The sequence below is a fragment of the Equus przewalskii genome, chromosome 6 (assembly GCF_037783145.1).
Source record: "Equus przewalskii isolate Varuska chromosome 6, EquPr2, whole genome shotgun sequence".
Classification (NCBI taxonomy): Eukaryota; Metazoa; Chordata; class Mammalia; order Perissodactyla; family Equidae; genus Equus; species Equus przewalskii.
Genome location: NC_091836.1, coordinates 85,672,833 through 85,690,909, shown reverse-complemented (window position 1 = coordinate 85,690,909; position 18,077 = coordinate 85,672,833). Strand labels below are relative to the sequence as shown.

General features: G+C 35.1%; 1 protein-coding gene across 2 annotated transcripts in view; it reads left to right on the top strand.

The window, feature by feature from the left end:
* PIK3C2A (phosphatidylinositol-4-phosphate 3-kinase catalytic subunit type 2 alpha) overlaps positions 1-18,077 on the top strand; it is a 91,155-nt gene that overhangs the window by 48,500 nt on the left and 24,578 nt on the right. For both annotated transcript variants that reach the window (XM_070626513.1, XM_070626514.1), the window contains exons 9-18: positions 3,771-3,914; positions 5,430-5,478; positions 5,559-5,769; positions 7,538-7,660; positions 9,279-9,446; positions 14,158-14,269; positions 14,653-14,798; positions 16,397-16,585; positions 17,066-17,159; positions 17,658-17,752. In XM_070626513.1, the coding sequence (XP_070482614.1) occupies positions 3,771-3,914; positions 5,430-5,478; positions 5,559-5,769; positions 7,538-7,660; positions 9,279-9,446; positions 14,158-14,269; positions 14,653-14,798; positions 16,397-16,585; positions 17,066-17,159; positions 17,658-17,752 (1,331 nt within the window). The remainder of the gene's footprint in view (positions 1-3,770; positions 3,915-5,429; positions 5,479-5,558; positions 5,770-7,537; positions 7,661-9,278; positions 9,447-14,157; positions 14,270-14,652; positions 14,799-16,396; positions 16,586-17,065; positions 17,160-17,657; positions 17,753-18,077) is intronic.

Below are 18,077 nucleotides of genomic sequence, written 5' to 3'. Positions count from 1 at the left end.
AAAAGATTAATAAAATTTATAATCCCTTAAAAAATGTTAAATCATGCTAAGTCTTTTGCTCACAATTCTGTTAATTATCTCAGTCAGTAAAATTCAAATCCCTAATTGTAGCTTCATGGCCCTGTATATTCTGACCCACTACCTCTCTGATCTGACTTCCTACCCACTTCTTCCTTTGTTCTGGTCAATCTGCAACTGGGACCCTTGTATTTGTTGTCCCCTCTGCTTTTAATGCCCTAACCAAGATATTTGCATGGTTTATCCTTTTAGTTCATTAAGGTCTGTGCTCAAATGTCTTTTCAGATGGCTCTTCACTGACCATTTATCTAAAATGGTGACTGTTTCATATTTGTTGTTGTTAGTGCGTTCGAGTTGATTCTGATGCCTAGCGACCCTGTGTACAGCAGAGTGGAACCCTGCTCGATCTTTTTGCACCATCCTCTCATCTTCTGGCACTGTATGAAACATATGCTCTGCTACTATTCATAGGGTTTTCATGGCCAGTTTTTTCAAAATTGGATGGCTGGGTCCTTCTTCCTAGTCTATAATGGTCTGGAAGCTCTGCTGAAAGCTGTCCACCATAGGTGACCCTGCTGGTATCTGAAATACTGGTGGCATAGCTTTTAGCATCACAGTAACATGTAGCCACCACAGTATGACAGCCGATGGACAGGTCATGAGGTTCCTTGACTAGGAAGTGAACTTGGGCTGTGGCAGTGAGAGCACTAAATCTTAACTACTAGACCACCAAGGCTGGCTCTATCATATTTACTCCCCATATTTTTTACAGCTTTATTGAGATATAATTTATATACCATAAGATTTACCTACTGCATGTGTACAGTTCAGTGATCCTTTTAGTAAATGCGTAGAGTTGTATTATTACCACCCCAATCCAGTTTTAGGATATTTTTATCACTCCCAAAAGTTTCCACGTGCTACTCTGCAGTTGTTCCCCATTCCCAGCCGCAAACAACTACTGATCTCGTTCCTGTCTCGATAGATGATAGATGATAGATGATAGATGTCTCGTTCCTGTCTTGCCTTTAATGGAGATTTCAAGTAAATGGACTCATACCCTAGGTAATCTTTTATATCTGATTTCTTTCAAATGCCATACTGTTTTTTAAGCTCTCTCCATGTTATAGTGTATAAGTAGTAGTGTGTATCCATAATTTGTCTTCTATTTTATTGCTGAATACTTCCCTTGTATGGATACTACATTTTGTTTATCCTGTCACCAAATAATGGACATTTTATTGTTTATGGTTTTTGGTTATTATGAATAACGCAGCTGTAAACATTCATGTATAAGTTTGTGTGGATGTATGTTTTAATTTCTTTTAGGTAGGTTTTAGGGGAGATAGGGAAGTTGTAGAAGTTTTGGTTCCTCTTGGCCTTAGTTTCCTAGAGATAAGATGTTAATTTATTTTACTAAAATGAACTTACGGTGGTAGTAGGGGGTTTTGAGGCAAGGAATAATGGTTTGGCTTCATATTCTAAGGGGATGGGAAAGAGAGCTGACCAAGAGCAAGTAAAAGGAATGTTAAGTGGCATGCAGGTTCCTGCTGAAATTGGGGACTGTTGAATCTGTAGGGTTGTGAGATTTTCTTTAGAAATACTCAGCTGCCTGGTAGAAGAAGCAGAGAAGTCTGTGAACTCAAAGAACAGATTTGGCCAGAATAAGGGTATGAGGGCTAGAAGCAAAGGAGATTGTGGTGAATATGATATTGTAGTTAAGATTCTGATAGGGTACAATTTTTAGGTTGAACATGCTGTGAATTTTTGTCATGGACATTTATGTAACTGAGAGCCTTATTATAAGATAATAGGGTAGGAAGTCAGATAAATATCCAGAGCAAAAATATGGCATGCAGTGGGAGGGATGACCATATGTCAGTGGCAAGGCAGATTAGTTAGTGAGGGCCAAGTCAGGAGACAGAAACTAGAGTAGTTATTTGAACAGAGAAATTTAAAGAATTATTAATTAGTAAAAGGTGGTTAATTACTGCAAAGGGTAAAAGAGGACTCTAATGCAGGAGTTGGCATATTATGTTTCACATGCCAAATCTGGCCTGTTGCCTCTTTTTGTAAATGATGTTTTATTGGAACACGGCCATGCTACTTGGTTTGTGTATTATCCATGTTTATTTTCATGCCCTAATAGCAGAGTTGAATTGTGTCAGAGACTGTATGGCCCGCAAAGCCTAAAACATTTACTATCTGGCCTTTAAAAAAAAGTTTGCCATCCTGCTCTAAGGGGTCTAGAAGTAACGGGTGCAAAAAAGCAGCTGTCAACTCTGGGTTGAGGAACAATGGATAGTGAAGGAACTTTGAGGATTTAGGATAGAGCCTCTCCCCCCAAACCTAGGCTGAAATTCAGCCTCTTTGAAGAGGGTCTAGCTATTACAGGAACACACAGTTTGCCTATGGCAAAGAAATGTGCCAGAGCTATCAGATTGGGAGAGCATGACCTGAGGATGCAACTGGAGCTTGTCTTTGGGACCACTGGGCTCCCATGCTGTATTACAAAATGGAGGACTGGAACCCTGATGAGAAGTGTCTGCATGCTGCTGTTTCCTCTGAATGTCCCTTCTGTGTCCTTTATTGACAAAACCTAACATTGTGCCAGCTGGCAAAGGAGAAATGTTTATAGCGTCAAGCTCCAGTATCACAAAGTAGAACAAAGAAGGGTGGATTTGGAACTGATAGACAGTAAATTGATAACTGGCACATAAAAAATGATAGAGAATAGTATAGAAGAATAGCATGAGCCTCAAAACTGGAATGGTTTTTGCATGAAGGTGGGGGAGTAAAAGTAAGCAGAAATATAAGTCAAGTAAGCAAAAATGGAAAGTAGAAAACAGCCTTCAGGCCCTGAAGACTGCAGAGTAATTGGGTGTTTGAGAAAATAAGGTGGTTTCGTGTAGGCGTGAAGGTGAAGGGAACATTTGGTTTATGGTAGCCAAGCCTCAGGGGTGGGAAAACTTAAATTTTTAAGGAATGGTATGGTACTGAGTTTCAGCCCACTCCAGCAGTACTTGGCATAGAAGTTTGGCATAAATGTTTGATGAATTAATTCATTATATAAGAATGTTTCTTAATGAGATATGTACTTTGATGATGGGGAAGTGGAGGATTTTTAAATCATTCTCACCCGGTAAGTGATTTTGTAATATATTTGTACATGTATACTTTTGAATCATGGTAAAATCAACTGTGGCTGAAGAGTACAGAGGGATTGTCATCAAGGAAGTTTTTTCATCAGACAAAACTTAAAAAGTGTTGGTTGTATAGATGCAAATGATGCTGGAAAGTTGACTCACTTCTAGTAACTGTTTCCTAGTGTTATTAATATGTGACCAGCCTCTGAAGAATTTGTTTTTTGATACCATATTTTGCAAGAGAGAGAGAAGGGTTGATGTTTTTAATGTGGAAATTATTCCCAAATGAGAATAAAAAAGATAACTCCAATTTATTTAGAGTAGTTTTTTGATTTATTGCTTTGACTTCTGATTCTAATAGGAAATTAATGGCATTTGCATATGAATAATTGTGTCAGGCAAAGTGAAAATTAACCAGGCCTGCTTTTTCCTACTTCACAGTAAACTATCGTTAAGAAGGTATCTTGTTTTTTCTTTTTCATCACAAAAGAGTAAAGGATATCTGTTCTTAGGCACATCTAAAATTTCCAGTTTTCTGACTTCATCTCTGAAATTGATCCTTTAAATTCCACATACTTATGTTTATTTTACTTTTTATTTTTAAAGAACCAGCACCGAGCGGTAGATCAAGTAATTAAAGCTGTAAGAAAAATCTGTAGTGCTTTAGATGGTGTAGAAACTCTTGCCATTACAGAATCAGTAAAGAAGCTAAAGAGAGCAGTTAATCTTCCAAGGAGTAAGAGTGCTAACGTGAGTATTTTTTAGTAATTAGTGTTTTATTGCATTCAAATATATACTCAAGTATCTATCACTTAAAGTGGGAGATTTTTGCTTCTGCTACACAAAATGTTATCATTTTAACTTTGACTTTAACTTTTGAGTTAATTTGGTCACTTACGTGGTAAGGTGGGGAATTCCTGAAAGGAGATGGGCTACCTTGGAAGAGCTTTGTGAGAGTTGACATTGAGTAGGTAGATGCCAAACTGTGAACCTTTTCTCTGTAGAAGAGGAACTCTGGCATAAATGAGTTGGTTGGGACTTTTAAGAGAGATACCGAGCTTGAAGGGCCTGGATGATGATAGCTACCATTTCTCTTTCTGAATGGAAATGTCCATGATTGCCAATGGGGGAAGTTCTACTTTCGACTATACCTCCTCCCTGTTGAAAAGACCCAGAAGCCTCCGTAATAGTGACTTACACTGCCTCAGAAGCAACCAGATTGGAAGCCTTCTCTTGATATCATACTGTTGGCTTTAGTAGAAGCTCTCCCCATGATATTTCCATGGGGATTTATTTAACTCTGTTCATAAGGATGTTCATAGCTCTCGTTGGAAGGATGAGAGAAGGTGGAGCACAAGAATTGATAAATTTAAAAGAAGGTAAAGTTATATTGATGGTATGCCCCTCCGGATATCTAGGAGATAGCTCAATCTATTCATTCTCGCGGAGAGCTTACCCATACAGTATACAGAAATTTGGGTCTCTTTTCTTTCTTTCTTTCTTATTATGTCCTTGTTTTTAGAAATTAGAAAATATATATGAAGTCACCTGGAAGTGATCATCTATCACGGTCCTAATGTTATCTGAGGCTTCTTATCCATTATATTCATTTGCTGGATAAAGGAGCTCAATTTCAAAAATTATAAGAACTTTTTTGAGACACTAACTGGTAATAGAGTTCTAGTTTCTTTAAGGATATTCTTATCATGCTAATATTAGAGCAACTAATGGAAAATAAAATACTGTATTAGTATATCACTTTTTGGTTTCCAATCTTAATTACTAAATTGGTTTAATGAGGCAAATTTTGTTGAGTTTCTATATTTTGCAGTAATTTTTTGCACTTTTTTTTTTTTGGAGGAAGATTAGCCCTAAGCTAATGTGCCACCCATCTTCCTCTTTTTGCTGAGGAAGACTGGCCCTGAGCTAACTTCCATGCCATCTTCCTCTACTTTATATATGGAACGCCTGCCATAGCGTGGCTCCATAAGCAGTGCATAGGTCCACACCCAGGATCTGAATCAGTGAACCTCAGGCTGCCGAAGAGGAATGTGCCAACTTAACTCCTGTGCCACCAGGCTGGCCCTGCACTTTCCTTTTGCATTCTTTTTTATGGTTTAATTAATTCTGCAGACACTTTTGGGAGATTTCCCCTACAAAGGGTGTCTTTGATATAGCATTTAATTAAATATATTGAAATTAAAGGTAAACATTTTATATTACATCATAGGCAGTTTTCTGACTAATTTGTATGTGTTTATGCAGATGACTTCACTATCTGGAAGAGAAGACACTAGCAAGAGTTCAACTAGGGGTATGTCTTTAAGTTCTTTAAATTTTAGCAATAATTGTTGCATTTTCAGAGAATTATATTAACAATTTCTTTAAATCTAGGCTCACTGAATTCTGAAAATCCTGTTCAAGTAAGCATGGACCAATTAACTGCAGCAATTTATGATCTTCTCAGACTCCATGCAAGTACTGGTGGGAGTCCTGCAGACTGTACTCAAAGTAACAGGAACATCAAGGAAGCGTGGACCACAACAGAACAGCTCCAGTTTACAATTTTTGCTGCACATGGAATTTCGAGTAACTGGGTATCAAAGTAAGTAACTGTTTAAAAGAAAATATGTATAGCTTTACCTAGAAGCTATTCTAATCTTGTAAAATGTCAGCATCTACTGTTATCTTTGTGTTTAAATGGATGATACAAGAATCACTACATACTTTAGTGGTTTTCATAAAAATTAAAGAGATGTTTGAAGCTGTTCCAGTAAAAAATGTGACTCCCACGGCATACAAAAATGGCAGTTTAAACTTACAAGGACAAATACCAATTTAATAAATTAGTCACTTCATGACTGCTATTTTTTCTGCCTTTCCTTTAGAACTAGGATAATTTGAAACAAAATGTAATGGAACTAGACTTTGGCACATTTTTTTCTTCTTTAGTAGTTTACTGATTGCTAGGCTTTGAAGCCTGCAAGAGCGTATTTCTTCTATTGCATTTTTAATATGGGTTTTTCCTTTTTGATTCTTTGTCAATGCTATAAAGTTTACCAACTTCAACTTATTTGGAAATGATTACTGTAAACTGAAAAGTCTGAATTGAATATTTTTAATGAAATAGTTGGATAATAGCTTAATGTTGTAAAATAAGGTAAAGCCTAGTGAAGAGATACCAAACATAAATTCTTCTTAAATTGAGCTTTAGATTAAATAAATAAATAAATATAAAAAATATATAATGACTTTAAAGTTGTATATTAATTCATTCAATAAGTATTTCATGAGCACCATCTGTGGGCAGTGTTCTTCATACTAGGGATTCAGCAGTAAACAAGGCAGCAAAAAAGTCTCTGCCCTCCTGGAACTTGCATTTTAATGGATACTACTGCTGTCTGAAGGTATTTCATTCTTTTAAATAGTTACAGGGATAATACCCTCCACATCCTCCATACACACATATACACACACAAACTTAGGGACACTAGTGAGGAGAACAAATACTCAGTAGAAGACAGTACAGAAAACCACACTGGTAATTAAGATAAGAAGAAAGTTAATAAAATGCTGAAGTAAAGAGGGACAAATGGAATGAGACTGAGAAAAGCAATCAGATAGTTAGCAAGGGGTACTTTGTGAACCAGTGAGATTAGATTTGAAATATACTTAGAATGATTAATAGATTGTATACCTGGACAAAGTGGTTAACATGTAAGCCAAGTGATAAGTTAGAATACTAGTAGAATACAATTTTATTGAACCTAAGACTCCTTCCCTATAAGATTGAATGACTGTATCTAACCAGCTCTGTACTTGCGGCAATTAGGGGCTAAATCATTTTTATCTAATGAGGTAATACAACAGATCTGTCCCCATGGATGGAAGCCTCCTAGTAGATTGGGAGGACTGGCTCAGTGCAAGTCAAGTCCATACACCATTAATATGCTTGATGGACTCTACTTCTGTGGCTTAACAAAGGAAAATGGCACCTGGGAAGATAATGTTTGTACTCTTTCTTCCTACAATTTACCTAGAAATGGATAATTATTCAGTATCATTCTACTAAAATCTAAAAACAGAGCACAAGATTGAAATCTATTCTCCAGCAGGTATTGTTATGGCCCCCTTAGAGTGGCACCTAGGGATATATTCCCTTCTTTACTCCCTTTGCTCTACCTATTTTCTGTTTGTGTAGAATTTGCAACAGTTAAATTTCAGGGTTTTTTCCAAAAATTCAAATGAATGGTGACCAGATTATTTCAGAAAGTAATCACTTTTAGGAAAGAATGCCTAAGGATATGTATTTGTATTAGTTAACTAATCTGTATTATTAAATAAAAATCAAATTAAACTCTTTCTTTCCTCAGTTATGAAAAATACTATTTGATATGTTCCTTGTCTTATAATGGAAAGGACCTTTTTAAACCTATTCAATCAAAGAAGGTTGGCACTTATAAGAATTTCTTCTATCTTATTAAATGGGATGAACTGTAAGTGAAATTTCTGGCTTTTTATTCTTTCAGTATGCCCTGTTCTTTACTTTTTCCCATGTATACATCCTAGCTTAATTTTTATTACATTTTCCATTAAAATTCATTAAATACTGACTGACATCTTGAGATCTCTTCTTGGTGTGATTCTATAGAACAGACTGAAATTCTCATTTAAAAATCTGAAATAGTCTTTCAGATCTGCATATTGTTAAATGCAGAAATATGCCATTAATTGTTCCTAGACATTGTCAAGTTAAAAATATAAATTTACGTATGATTCTAGAAAGATGATGTTTCATAACAATGTTTAGTTTAGTATTTATTCTGTAACACTGTATATGTGAAGCCTAGTTTCTGGTTAACAGATTTTAAAAATTATCTTAAATCCATGTATAAGGTGATATTTTTCACTGTTTATATTTTTAAAATATTGTTTTTAAACTAAGGAAATGCTTTTATTATTTAGGTAGATAAGCAGTTGCAGAGCTCTTTACTTTTTTTTTTTTCTTTTTTTTAAAGATTGGCACCTGAGCTAACAGCTAACAACCGTGGCCAATCTTTTTTTTTTTTCTGCTTTACCTCCCCAAATCCCCCCTGGTACATAGTTGTATATCTTAGCTGCAGGCCCTTCTAGTTGTGGCATATGGGACGCCGCCTCAACGTGGCCTGAGGAGCGGTGCCATGTCTGCGCCCAGGATCCGAACCCTGGGCCGCCGCAGCGGAGCGCGTGAATTTAACCACTCTGCCATGTGGCCAGCCCTGCTTTTTACTTTTTATCCTGCATTTATTAAATGGATTCCTATCTTTTATTTTTTAAGTTATAAAAATAACACATCTGTGAAAGCAATCAAATAATACAAAAATGCATATAGGGTAAAAAGTGTCACTTTATTTTCAAAACTTACCATCTCCTGGCTCCTCAGAGTTACCACTGTTGACCTTATATGTCCTTTCAGACTTAAAAAAAAAAAATAAAGTATTGGTAAACATGTATATCTGTTTGTGTATGTAATGTGCACGCATACATCCCAAATCAGAAATACTCATGGACATTCATCTAGTTTTTCATAAAGGAAATAAAGATGACCACTATTATTTAGCCTAGAAATTGACATTTTGCAAGTCATTTTTTCTTATTATTTAAAAATTTTTTTTTCATTTATTTCTTTATTTTCGGATGTGCATCATAATGTATTTCAAATTCTGTGTAGATTACATCATGTTCACCACCCAAAAACTAATTATAGTCCATCTTCTCACATGTGAGCTTAATCACCCCTTTTGCCGTCCCTCCTTCCCCCTTCCCCTATGGTTACCACCAATCCAATCTCCAATGCTGTGTGTTTGTTTGCTGTCGTTTCATTTTACAAGTCTTGAGTAAAGGCACTAACAAACTTTTGAAGAAAGAAATGTTACATATTTGAAGTTTTAATGAAATTTATTTTAAGATTTTTACAGTACATGTTAGTCAGCTTGCTACTTAAGTAAAGGTTACTCAGGATTAAAGATTATTTGATAAGTCAAATAAAATACCTAATTGTCATTCTCATTAAAGGGTTACAGTTCCTATTCAATCTAATTTGTTTTTTCTATTAATACATTTTTCCCCCCATAGAATCATTTTTCCCATCCAGATATCACAATTGCCATTAGAATGTCTTCTTCACCTTACTCTTTTTGGAATTTTAAATCAGAGCAGTGGAAGTTCTCCTGATTCTAATAAGCAGAGAAAGGGGCCAGAAGCTTTGGGCAAAGTTTCTTTACCTCTTTTTGACTTTAAACGGTAAGTGTTACTGAGTCGTGATGGTGAGTTGCTATGGACACATCTGCAGCATGAGAATTGGCTAGAGGACAGGGTGGGGAACAGTGATGTAGATGAGACAATGAGCTGCCTCAATTTTTCCAGTATGATGACAGGAGGTCATTTCAGAGATGCAGACCAGAGGAAACCAAAGTTATTCTGCTATAGTTTGAACATATCTATATGGATATTCAGAGGATTGTTTGCCACTCACTGTTCCTGGAGTAAAGCAGCAGCCGGTTCACTCTTTAGGTGTCATTCATGCAAAGCACTATATTATTGACATCATACTCATGGTCTTACAAGTTCCCTTGATATTAATAAAACAACTCCATTTTTCCCCTTCTCATCACTTTCCCATCCATCTCCAGTTTCAGAGTCTGCAACCACACATTTCCTTTTCTTTACCTGACTGATCTACTCTTAACTGCTATGGGCCCCTGGCCTTTAATCTCCAAAGGTCCCACATATGTACAAAAACTTATTGATCCTTAGGGGTAAAAGAATTCTTTTTTTTTCAGCTTTGTGTCTACTAATAGCCATTGGGATAGTGTAATCTATCTGGCCTTTCAGCTGACTATTTTAATTATGTTTTAAGTAATAGTATGTTCCATGAGACCATTAAGAGTCTTCCTAAATGAAAAAAAATCAATTGAATAAGTTTGAGATGTTTCATATAGAACGTGGTAACATTTTGGAGAGTGATAATACACATTAGCATGTTGAAGTATCTCTAAAGTTCTACAGTCAGGAGGCCTATTGTGTTTAATAACCATATTACTGTAATAACAAACATAGCATTTATTCTGTTGGGTGTTAGTCTCAGTGCTGTATACACATCCTTACATTCCTCACAACAACCTGATGAAAGTAGGTGGTAGTATTATTTTTCACAGAGGGGGAAATTCAACTATTTAAGTAACTTGCTCAAAGGCACTCAGCTAATCGGTAGAATTGGGATTTGAATCTAGGCAGTCTGGCCCCAGGATCTGTGTTTTTAACAGTTGTTTGCCATTCTCAACTTATTTGATACCATGGTACTTTTTTTTGTTCTAGAATATATCTTTTGAAACATTGTGTCCCATGGGATGGTTTTGGAAATGATTTAATAACTGATCTATTTAACCTACAATAAAACAATTAGAAATTAAGAATGAAACAGTTCTGCTGATTTAGTTCTGCTTCCTTTTTTCTCTGAAATGGCAAGCACAGTTTGCTTTTCTGTTAATTTATTAAAATCATGTGATGTTTGGAACACTGACTTCAGAAATTTGTTCTTGAAATATTCTTTTTCCACGTACTTAAATATAACTTTTATTTCTATATTTTTCTTCCTTTTAGTCACTTCCCCCATATTTGAGGAAGTAGTGTAAGATTTTTTTATTCTCTACCTTTTGGTGGGCTCAAATTTGACACCTGACATAATTTTGAATTGCCAAAGGCTAGAAAAAAGCAGTTGAAGAGATTACTATTAATGATATGTATTTAGAACTTTTTGCTAAATATAATCCATAACTATGCTAAAACAGAATATTGGCCACATGAAGGAGAGGAATTGTGCTTTCAATTGTCTTTGTTAAATTACTGTCAGGGAATAGTTATGTGAGAAAATTAAAGATAATTGCATCATTGTCATTAATTAATTTTATTTTTTTTGGTGAGGAAGATTAGCCCTGAGCTAGCATTTGTTGCCAATCCTCCTCTTTCTGCTTGAGGAAGATTGTCACTGAGCTAATATCTGTGCCACTCTTGCTCTATTTTGTATGCTGGATGCTGCCACAGCATGGCTTGATGAGTGGTGTGTAGGTCCATGCCTGGAATCTGAACCGGCAAACCCCAGGCCACTGAAGTGGAGTAGCTGGCCCCATCATTAGTTTTTATAAATAAGTCAGTGCTGACAACCTTCCTGCTCTTGAAAGCACTGGGAGTCTTTGCTTCATTCAGATCATGCCTCATTAGAGAAGTACCATTGCTTTTTGCCACTTTTGTTGTCTAGTAATAGATGTTTATTTTAGATGAATGATATAACATTCTTTCAGAATTCAAGAGAATAAGGTAAAGGGCAGTTGACTTCTGTCTGACAGTTAAATAGTTTGCTTCCAACACTCTGCTATTAAAACTCTGAGCAGATGGTATTAAGCTCAAGACTTTGCCAAGTAGTCTAGTTGATCTAGGTAGTGTTAGGACTTAACATTCAAGAAATACTCAGAAATTAAGAGGGAGGATAATTTTACATTATTACATATAGAGAAACAAAGTGTTAATGATTTAGTTCAGTTAAAGTACTGTAGTACTATAGTGATAAGAAATCCAGGTCTTGAAATTCTTTTAAAAATAATTTATGTTTAAGGTACAACGTGCATACAACCTGATGAAGTCACTGTCATGGAAGCCAAATGAATTAGAGGAATTTCAGTCAGCCTCAGTAACAAATGAGTTCTTAACTCATTTTTAAATAATCAGAGTCAAGCATTTAACCTGCCTTTCTTTCTTTTACATTTTTATCGCAGAGTTACCAAGTAATTGATATGAGAAAGTGTGTTTATAGGAAAATTCCAGCTAATGCAGAAAGAATGATAGAATTAGAATATCAAAATTTTGCAACCCCTACTGAAATAATAGATTTAGGCCAGGGTTTCTCAGTCTTGGCACTATTGACATTGTGGGCAAGATAATTCTTTGCTGTTCTGTGCATTGTAGGGTGTTTGGCAGCATCCTTGGCTTCTGCCTACTAGATGCCAGTAGTACCCCCTAATTGCCAACCAAAAATGTCCCGCAATATTGCCAAATGTCCACTGGGGGCAAAATCACTTTTGGTTGAGAACCATTGATTTGCAGTGATTATCAATTCCAGCCTAAGACCATTAAGTGATTAACTTTTCTGGAACTTTATAATGGATGGTTTCGACTGACAGCACTGGAACAAACTGATTATCTTAACGTTACTGAGAGAGACACCAAGGTGTGCCTCTTTATTTGATGCAATAGGAAGTAGTATACAATACAACCTATAAAGTATTAAGTATTCTTGCCAGATAACTAAACTTGAATCAGATCAAGCCTCTGGATCTACCCACTACTTAACAGAAAATATAGGAGACAAAGGGACATGCTAAATGACACCAGAGGAATGTGGTCAGTAAAATCCAGGATATAGAAAATTTGCAGAACAAAAGACCTGATTTCTTCGACAAATGGCAGGGGATAAAAAAGAGAGAAAGAATATACAGATTAAAACAAGAGTCAGCAAACTTTTTCTGTAAAGGGGAGCAGATGGAAGTAGTTTAGGCTTTGTGGGTCATATAGTCTCTGTCACAGATGCAAAAGCAAAGGCAAAAGCAGTGATAGTATGTAAATGAATGAGTGTGGCCTTGTTCTAATAAAAGTTTATTTACAAAACCAGATGACAGGCTGGAGTTTCTTGACCCATGAATTAAAAGATACTTAAAAAGACATCAACCAAATACAAGTGTTGGACCTTGCTTGGCTCCTTATTTGAACAAACTGTAAAAAAAAAAAACTTGAGATACTATTAGGAAAATTTGAATACTGACTGGCTAGCTGAAAGTTTTAAGCAATTATTGTTAATTATTTTAGGAGCGGTAATGGTATTGTACTTACTTTAAAATAAAAGTGTTTATTGTTTAGAGATATAAAAAAGTATTTACAGATGAAATAATAAGATTGGAATTTGCCTTAAAATAGTTGGCGGTAAGGGTGGTTCTGAAAAACAGAGTATAATGTGTCAAAGATTTAAAGGCTGGTAACCTGCAAGAGAATACATTAAGATTGGAGTTTAGTCTGGGAAAGGCTATTTGCTGTTTCAATAAGATTAACAAAGTTTGATCAAGTGTTTAGTTTCCTGCTTTTATAAACAGGTAGCTTATGTTATTTTTTAGAAATTTCTTCTGTGTAAAGATATGTCAATATCTTTATTGATAAATGTTTTTAATTTAGGCAGGCCATAAATTGGTAGTATATGGCAAGGGTCAGCACACTCCAGTCCACTGCCTATTTTTCGTAAATACAGTTTTGTTAGAACACAGCACACATTTATTTATGTATTGTTTATGACCATTTTTGCACTGTAACAGCAGAGTTGAGTCTGCAACACAGATTTTATGGCCCAGAAAGCCTAAAATATTTGCTATCTGGCCCTTTACAGGAAAAAGTTTGCTGACCCCTGACCTAGGGCACAGATACAACTTGTCATCTCAAACCGTTAGTGCTTTGTCACAAAGTAGGTACTGGTTTTCTTGGCATGTGTTTTTGTTCTTGTGGGAAGAGTCAGGGAGCAGTTCTATAATCCAGACCACCACCTCGAGATGTATTCCTTTGTAGATGATCTTCAAAGACTATCCTTCACCTTCCTATTTCTGGAAGTTGTTTTGGGGACAGATGACTCTGAGTCTTTACCTGTGTTCTGTCCTCAGCCCCATTCCTCCCAAGATACGTTCTTTCATTCTCCCTCCCTTTGTTCCAACCTCCACACTTCAGTACATTTACCTAAAGTATCCATACACTATGGAAAGTGACTCCTTCGGATATGTTCCTAAAGATGATATTCTTTTTATGTAGAGGGTGTTAATAAATGTTTGAATACTAACATTTCAAATTCATTACCATGTGTTGTGAGGTTTGAATTAATTTTTAAAATGAAAATCACAGTATTCTTCTGTTTATATTCATGAAGGTTTTTAACATGTGGAACAAAGCTTTTATATCTTTGGACTTCGTCACATACAAACCCTGTTCCTGGAACAGTCCCCAAAAAAGGATATGTGATGGAAAGAATAGTGTTACAGGTAATGGTACTTTTTGACTCGGGGAGAGGTTTAAATTTAAATTTCTTTATAAAAGGTATATGTATACCATGATTTGAGTTGTTACTAAATAAGCCTAATTGATCTTGTTTCAATCTTAGGATTTAAATGTCAATAAATCATTTCCTATTTCTCAGAAACAGTAAAAAAAAAATGGGTTTGTACCCATCCCAGCAATATACATGCTATTGAGAATTACCAACAGTGGTAATCACTTTCAGCAGAAGGACAAGCACTAATTTACCATTCAATCTAAAAGTCTCCCGGATGGCTAAGAAAAATCAGTTTTCTCAAAGACGAAGTTAATGTAGCAGATATGTGGACTGTTCAGCTGTAATTTGATCAACTTCTGTTAAATTTTTAAGGTTGATTTTCCTTCTCCTACATTTGATATCGTTTATACCACTCCTCAAGTTGATAGAAGCATTATACAGCAACACAACTTAGAAACATTGGAGAACGATATAAAAGGGAAACTTCTTGATATTCTTCACAGAGACTCATCACTTGGGTATGCTCCTTTGATTCTGTTTACAATGTAAAGCTCAAGTTAATGGTTTATTAAATGCCCTGATTTAGTTCATGATTTAGCAATGTTCTTGGTATGGAAAGTTTTCTATTTCTATTTTTAATTATATAAAAAGACTATATGACTATATAAAATTCAGAAATTTGTACAAGTCAAACTTTACATGATCAAAAGGCAAACAACAGATTGGGAACTATATTTACAGTAAATATCAGTAGATTAATTTCCTTAATATATAAAGAACCTTTTCATATCAATAGAAAAACCAACAACTCAGTAGTAACGTTGGCAAAGAAATGAACAGGTAATTCTTTGGAAAGGAAATACAATGCCTTTTAAACCTCTGAAAAGGTGTTCAACTTCTCAATAATCAAGGAAATGTAAATTAATATAAGATACCATTTCACACACATCAGATTAATGAAAATTAAAATGCCTCAGCATATAAAGTTTTGATGAGGATACAGAAAAATGGGCATTATACTGTTGGCAGAACTCTGAAAAGCTTTTGGAGAACAATTTGGCAAAATCTATAAAGATTACAATGTGCATAGTCTGTGACCTATAATTCCACTTGTAGTTAGTTATATACCCTAGAGAGAACCTGTTATATTTGCTTATGGAGACAAGAATATTCATTGCAGTATTTATTTGGATTATTGTAAAACTAATAGGGACTGTTCGTCAATAGGAGTTAAATTATGGTACATTTATCCAATGGAGGATTATGTAACTATTAAGAATGAAGTTATGGCTGTATGTACTAATATGTAAGACATGTTAAATGAAGAAAGCAAGGAGAATAATGTATATAGTGTGTTACTATTAACATAATGGAAGACAGAATCTTCATACACCTGTGTATATACTTCTCTATGAATAGACTATCTCTGGAAGAATATACAGGCTTAGGCAGTTGCCACTGGGAGGGGCTTTGGAGGGAGAGAGACTTCAGTGTGCACCTTTGTGCAATATTTGAATTTTTTAGTACTCTACATGAAATGAATACATTTCAGTGCATGTATTATACACACAAAAGTAGATGGATGGGTAGTAAAATAGTGAAATATTTCATTCACATAAACATTTGTTATTAAGATTAAATTAGAATCCCCAAAACAAGTCACTTTTATTTTGACTGTTCTTCAGTTGAGCTGTATAATCATCTATCATTTTGTAATAGCATTTGTTTTTTGCATGACATTTGATTTTACTGGTATAAAATGGATGAAATCCTTGCTATCTCTTAGGGTGGGTTCTGCTTATTCAACTCTGATTTCTAGTGCCTGGCATCTGTTTAGAGCCCAATAAATTTTTATTGTACTGAATTATCCTTCATTTTCATATCTAGGACTCTTTTATCAAGGCAGAATGATTTCTTTTTATTTCTCAAATTAGGGCAAATTAGTGGTGTTTGCTGTATTTGTGTTTGCGTTTTTCCAGTCCAAATTAGTATTAATGATTCTACCAAGAGTGGCTGTCCTAAAATGAAATAAATTTCTTTGGTGTACTTTTAATCATTGAGATTATAACTGTCATTATGATATCATTGAGAAGTAATTTAATTTTTCTGTATGCAGACTTTCTAAAGAAGATAAAGCCTTTTTGTGGGAGAAACGTTATTACTGCTTCAAACACCCAAATTGTCTTCCTAAAGTACTAGCAAGTGCCCCAAACTGGAAAAGGGTTAATCTTGCCAAAACTTACTCATTGCTTCAGGAGTGGCCTCCATTGCACCCACTGACTGCGTTAGAGCTTCTTGATTCAAAGTAAGTCAACTGTGACTGAATTTATTTGCTCCATTTTATTGTTTTTCAGTTTTTCCAGTAAGGTGTTATATTGCAGGAGTACTTCCCTTTGTTTTAACATGAAAGCAATTCAATACAATATAAATATGTAAATGTACATTTCTATGAGATATCTTATGCATTGAGGTTCTTGAAAAGGGATGTCATATCATTTAAAATTAACCTAAAGAGAGAGTTATGTTGTAAATTTTGAATAATTTGTTATATTTTTATGATGCGGGCCAAAATTAATTTTCTTAAGCTTAAGGTTTCTAAACAGTCCCAAAATTGCATTTGTATAGCACAGTAAGATTTTCTTCTAAGAAAAAGAAGCACATTGCTTTTGAATAAAGAGGTATTTGAATATTCTTTGTCAGAAATAGATTAAAACTGTGTTTTCAGGAAATAAGCTTCATTAGAAAAAAATCACTGTCAAATCTTGATTTTGTGGTACTCTTCTAGATTTGCTGATCAGGAAGTGAGGTCCCTAGCGGTGACCTGGATTGAGGCTATTAGTGATGATGAACTAACAGATCTTCTTCCACAGTTTGTGCAGGTGAATTTTTTACTAGATTACCTACTCTCTTATTCTCCCCCAAGTTTTTGTGACTAGGAAACTTGCTAAGGGATCCCCCTTCTGTTTTGATTAAAAGTACTTTTGTAGTATGGGAATGTTGAGGTACATTGCATTTGGATTTAGAGTGAATTTTATTCCACTATTGTCAGCTGCCCCGCTTGAATATTATATATATGTACCTGGGTTTTTAATTCTCAGACTTTTTAGATTCTCAGAATAAACCAGACTTGAGCTTTTCTTTGATTTTTCTTTACTAGCTGTTTAAACTTAGCTAAGGAATGTTATTCCCAGGTCTGTACTTTTCTGCTTGATTTCATTAATTTAGCCTAAGTTAATTCATCTGTTTCATTTTTATCAGTATCATCTTTCATCAATAAAAGTAATACTTGCCTTATATAGTTTCTCTTTTGATAATTTTATCCTAACAACGTAGTATGAGTTTGACCACTAGTAATTCTTATTTTCATTTGCCTATAGGCTTTGAAATATGAAATTTACTTGAACAGCTCATTAGTGCGCTTCCTTTTGTCCAGAGCACTGGGAAATATACAGATAGCACACAATTTATATTGGTAAGATTTAAATTTTCTTAAGTACTTTACTTCCAATCCTAGTATTTATAGAGACGACATATTCTGAAAGTCTGAAGGGTATGTTCAGACTACTTACTGTGGATATCAGGTGTTTTATTGAAGGCATTATTTTATTTTATTTTATTTTAAGATTTTATTTTTTTCCTTTTTCTCCCCAAAGCCCCCCAGTACATAGTTGTATATTCTTAGTTGTGCATCCTTCTAGTTGTGGTATGTGGGATGCCACCTCAGCGTGGCTTGATGAGCGGTGCTGTGTCCGCGCCCAGGATTCGAACTGATGAAACACTGGGCTGCCTGCAGCAGA